The sequence below is a fragment of the Rhinopithecus bieti genome, unplaced genomic scaffold, assembly GCF_001698545.2.
Source record: "Rhinopithecus bieti isolate Rb0 unplaced genomic scaffold, ASM169854v2 scaffold_6904, whole genome shotgun sequence".
Taxonomy (NCBI): Eukaryota; Metazoa; Chordata; class Mammalia; order Primates; family Cercopithecidae; genus Rhinopithecus; species Rhinopithecus bieti.
Genome location: NW_016805192.1, coordinates 68,769 through 74,028, shown reverse-complemented (window position 1 = coordinate 74,028; position 5,260 = coordinate 68,769). Strand labels below are relative to the sequence as shown.

The 5,260-nt window shown below is 53.3% G+C and overlaps 1 protein-coding gene across 1 annotated transcript; it reads right to left on the bottom strand.

Moving 5' to 3' along the window:
- Positions 1–343: 343 nt before the first annotated feature.
- Positions 344–1,470, bottom strand: RPRML (reprimo like). The gene has a single exon (XM_017871596.1). The coding sequence runs from the start codon at positions 1,205–1,207 to the stop codon at positions 845–847; it is 363 nt and encodes a 120-aa protein (XP_017727085.1). The 5' UTR covers positions 1,208–1,470; the 3' UTR covers positions 344–844.
- Between the last annotated feature and the right edge of the window lie 3,790 nt (positions 1,471–5,260).

The following is a 5,260-nucleotide window of genomic DNA, read 5'->3' as shown; positions in this document are numbered from 1 at the left end:
TGCCAAATTGAGTTTTCCTTGTTCACATTTTCTCCGTTTTGGACTCAGCTGACTGATTTTGTTTCATCTCATAGAAGACTCATATATCCAGTGATTTAATTAATCTCACCAGCTGTCTGGCTGTCCCACAGGACCCGCCTTCTCCGCTGTTGGCGTTAGAAAACGATTCCCTTTCCCTTTCCTCGCTCTGGCCTCGGTGTGGAGCCCCAGGATCCCCTGACCTGCCCTGTGGGCCCCCCAGCCAGGCATCCACGCAGGGGCTAGATGTCTCCCAAGGGGCTCAAAGGGTCCGCCAGGAGGGTACATGCCCTCGGCCCCGCAACACACACACACCCCACAGGCGCGGGGGGGAAGCTGCCTGAAGCCCCACGGCTGCAGTTTTATTACAAGATTTCTTTCCAAACGCAAAATCAGGCCAACAAGCTTAGCGACTCTGACGCTTCACATCTTCACCTACTCTCCCCGCACCCTGCTCCGAAACCACCCGCACCAACGTACACACAAAACTCCCACGCGAGCGACCGCAGTCCCAAATTGCATCCCCACACCCACTCCCACCCTGCCGCGAACGTCTTAAAAAACAAACAACAACAACAAAAAACTGGTAAGAACCCTCATCCCCCTCTCTCCCACCCCGCAACGCTGCAGCGCAGACAGGACGGAGCCAGGCGTCCAAGTCCCTTCCCGCGCCCCCGCCGAGAGTCTCGCCGCGTCCCCGCCCTGGCGCCCCAGGCACGTAGCTGCCCGCCCGCAGGCAGCGGCAGAGCGCAGAGAGCCGGGCGAGGGTCAGGGTCTCCGGGGTCCTTCTTGCAGCAGCTCTGGCGAGGGCGGGCCCAGATGGCGCTCAGTACAGCCCCAGGATGGCGGCACCCACGTCCTTGGAGGGCCGGCGCTCCTGCACCAGAAAGTTGATCATGCTCTCGGACTTGATGAGCAGGTTGCAGCCCAGGAAGAAGACGCCGAAGACCACGGTAAGCGACAGCACGCAGAGCACGGCGATCTGCGCCACCCGTGACACCCACAGGCTGCGCTCGTCGGGCGCCAGCCCCGCGGGGACCCCATCGCTGGCGGCCAGCGGTGCGCCCCCGGGACAGCAGCCCAGCCACGTGCCCAGCCCGTGGGTGCGGTTCCCCAGGGCGGCCCCGGCGCCGCCGCCCACGCCGCCCACCTCCTCCAAGCCGCTGTGGTTCAGGAAGGTCGCATTCATCGCTGCGCGGCGCCGGGGGTCTCGGCGCGCAGTCCCGGGTGCACTGGGCTGCTCGCCCGCGTCCGCGCTCTCAGGGACACTCGGGGCCCCTCCGACCCGCTCGTGCGGTGCGGGGAGGGGACGAAAGCGGGAGGCTCCCTGCCCGCTCTCGGGCCGCCTACTCCTGCGCACTGGGCGGGAAGCGGCCGTCCGGAGGCGCGAGCAACAGGCGGCGCAGGAGCTGGAGCCGGAGAATCTAGTGTGCGTCGCGGTCGCCTGCTGGGTTCCTCGCACGCCCGGCCGCCCCTCCCCTAGCAACGGCCCGGCCCCGCCCCGCCGGTCCCTGCAACATCTCCAAGGGGCGGGAATCCCGCCGTGGGCGCAGCCTCCCCGGAGTCCCGGTGCCGGAGCGGGTCGGGAGATCCCGCAGCCTCTGTCCTCTGGCCGGCGAAACTCCACCCTCTCCTGGCACCCGCTGTCCGTTCTTGTCTAGAAAACCTCTCCAAGGTGCCCATTCCAGGATTTGATACCCTTAGCAGTGAAGTTATTCCGGAAATCTGCCCTGACCCTCTTCGCTTATTATTTAAACCCTTGTAAGCCTTGCTAGACATCAGAGGAGTCGCCGGGACTCCTGGCGCTGCCCACCCCACTGGCCCCGGGTCTCCTGGGCGGTCCTGCCTCCCACCTTTCCCAGGGTGAAAGCTGTCGCGGCGAGGCGAGCTCTCTGCCTCCTTCCCTACACCCCCCCCCGCCCCACCAACTTGGTCCCATTTAACTTTTTTTTTTATTAAAAAATAAATTACTGGGTTTTTTTTCCTTTCCTTTTTACACAAACATAGTCATTGTAGACTAGTTAGAAAACATGAATTACCCAAATTACTCTAAAACCTTATAATCCTGCTTCCTAGAGAGTGTCGATGTTATCACCTGGGTATAAACTCCTCCCAGACTTTTTCTATTTGTGCCTCTCTCTAGATAACAGGTATGGGGATGCACTGTTCCTGCTTACTGCCTCCTACCCTTTCCTCACTTAACAGGGTAACTTTCCATAGCGATGGTCGCCTACAGCTATTGCTCTGAATTGCCTTGGAGGGTTTATTAAAACCCAGATCGCCTCCACCTCCTGCCCCCCACTCCCTGCGCCCCGACCACCAACCCCAGGAGTTTCTGAATCAGATGTGGAAGGGGCCCCAGAATGTGCATTTCTAACAGTTCCCACGTGATGCACAAACTACTGATCTACAGCATCAGTTTTAGTGAAGGAATGGCACTTTAAGGTATGGACTACACAATTGATTTAACCAAGCTTCCTGTTGGATGTCTGAGTTTTTCTGTCCTTCTTCCTCTTTCTCCCTGTCCTTCTCCCTTTCCTTCTCTCCTTCCTTCCTTCCTTCCTTTTTTCTTTTCTTTTCTTTTTATTTCTTTTCTTTTTCTTTCATCAGAAACAATATTACCGTAAGGAGCCTTGTAACAAAGTATTTGTGCCAAAACTGATTTTATTTAGATTACATTTTGAAAATGGACCTGTAGAATCAAAAAGTACTTCCTACTAAATTGCTCTCCAGAAATATAATAGTGTACAATCTTGCTCTGTGGGGAAAGGGGGCTCCCCACCCCCCGACATCGTTATCATTATTTTAAGTCTTTGCCTGAGTAGGGAAGGGGCAGGGGTGGTTTCCCACCCGTGTGTTAATTTGTATGCTTTGATTGTTGCAGGAGAGTAAGGAATACTGTTATTGAAATAATGCAGGCAAAAGATGCTGCCTGGAGACTTGAATTCCGGTAGTGCCAGTGAAGTGGGAGACAAGGGGGTGGAAAGGGCTTGGCAAACTGGAGTGAAGGGATTCAGGATGCCCCAACACACAGGCATCACAGAGCCTCTGCTCCCTGTTATGGTTTGAATATGTCCCCAAGTTTATCTGTTGGAAACTTGATCCCCAATGTGGAGGTGTTGGGAGGTGGGGCGGGCATGATGCTGCCATTGCTTGGGTCAGGGGGCACCACCCTCATGAATAGATTAGTGCCATTGTCTTAGGAGTGGGTTCTTTACAAAAGGATGAGTTCCACCCCTCCTTCTCTTTCTCTCTTCTCTTTCTGGCATGTGATGTCTTCTGCCATGTTATAATGCAGAAAGAAGGCCCTCACCAGATGCTGGTCACTTGATCTTGGACTTTCCAGCCCCTAGACTGTGAGAAATTAATTTCTACTTATAAATTGCCCTCTTTATAACAAGCATCCTGTTATAGGAGCACAAAGCAGACTAAGACACCCATACCCATCCTGATACTCATTATTTGTGTGTATATCCTGGTAAGTTATTAAAATTATTATTTTATTATTTTTTTTTTTATTTTGAGACAGGATCTCGCTCTGTTGCCCAGGCTGGAGTGCAGTGGCATGATCACAACTCACTTTAGCCCCGATCACCTGGCTCAAGTGATCCCCTTTCCTCAACTTTCGGAGTAGCTGAGCCCACAGGCATGTGCCACCATAATTTTTTATTTTATTTTTTGTTGAGACAGGGTCTCACTATGTTGCCCGGGATGGTCTGGGACTCCTGGGCTCAGATGATCTAACACCTCAGACTCCCAAAGTGTTGGGATTACAGGTGTAAGCCACTGTGCCTGGCAAAATTATCACTTTAAAGATGAAGAAACTGAGGCACACACAGACACTCCAGATTGGGAAACAACCTGGCTCATGCCCCTCAGTCCTGGGAAAGCTGGCCTGGCGCAAAGGCATGCAGTTTTCTGAGCAAGACTCTCCCTGCCTTGATCACCCCTCAAAGCCAGGACAGAACAGGGAGTCAGCAGGTGTCTGGCCTGAACATTCTGTCCTGTGCTTTGGCCCAGTTGGATTTCCGTAGAGAAATGTTCAGTTATATCCTTTGTCTGAAACCAATCCCTGGCTTTTGCTATACTCTGGACTTGGAGTCCATAGCTTGACTGCATCCCCCTGAAGTCAGACTGCCTGATGTAAAGGAAAGGGGTGGGCTGAGTGAGGATGCAGAATGGGGGCCTGCCCACTCCAGCGAGTTGTGAAGAGGCTGACATGATGGCTGACCTCTCCTTTATTAAGCACCTATTACATGTCCAGTGCATTAAATACATTACCTCCCTGAATTCTCACACCAGCCTTTGGGTTCTGCCGGACTGTCCCCTTGACATGAGGAAACAGCAGCACTGAGTGTTTAACTGACTTACTCAAGATCACACAGTTAGTTAAGTATCAGAGCCAGAATTTCAGCCCAGATCTGTCCTGTTCCAAAGCCACGCTCTTCATTATCCCCGTGCCCCTCTCTTCCATCATCCCTGGGGCAGGCACAAAGACGTCTTTGACCTGGGAGCAGGAAGGGAGAGAGAGAGAGACCTTGGGCTTGTGGACATAAACAAAGATCACCCAAATGAGAGCAAGCAAAGGCTATTTATTCAGAGCCAGTCACTGTCACTTGCTTTTCGTGGAGACTCAAAGGCAGGCAGAGGGGGAAGACTTTATAGTGGAAAAGGGGAAGGCTTCAGGTACGTCCTGTTGGTGGTGCAGGAAAGTTATAGTTGGGCTCATTAGAAGAGGGGCATCCTAAGTATTTGGTTAGGGGAGCATATCTGACTTTCTCCAGTTTGTCCTGAATTGGAAGTGGGGACAAAATTAGGGAAGCTGTCAGTTACCATCAAGTCCTGGCCATTTGGGGCTGATTGTCGCTGGGGTTGTTGCTTGGCTTCCCGGGCTGTTGCTGTAGGTTTGGGGGCAGAGTTCTCTTTTCATATGTAGTCTTGCCATTGTCCATTTTCATATTTGGTCTCCCAGACCCATCCACGTCAGGAGCAGGACCCCACCTGGCCTGGACCCAGCTACCACTCCTCCTTCTATGGTTTCTGTCTTCCTCCTCCTCCTCCTCCTTCTTCTTCTTCCTCTTCTTCTTCCTTCTTCTTCTTTCTTCTTCTTCTTTTCTTCCTCTTCCTCCTCCTCCTCTTCTTCTTCTTCTCCTTCCCCTTCTCCTTCTCCTTCTCTCCTTCCTTCTCTTCTCTCCTTCCCCTTCCTTCTCCTTCCTTCTTCTTCCTTCTTCTTTCTTCTTCC

Bases quoted from the DNA above. Each gene is read 5' to 3' on its own strand.
- RPRML (XM_017871596.1), bottom strand. From the start codon at position 1,207: ATGAATGCGACCTTCCTGAACCACAGCGGCTTGGAGGAGGTGGGCGGC.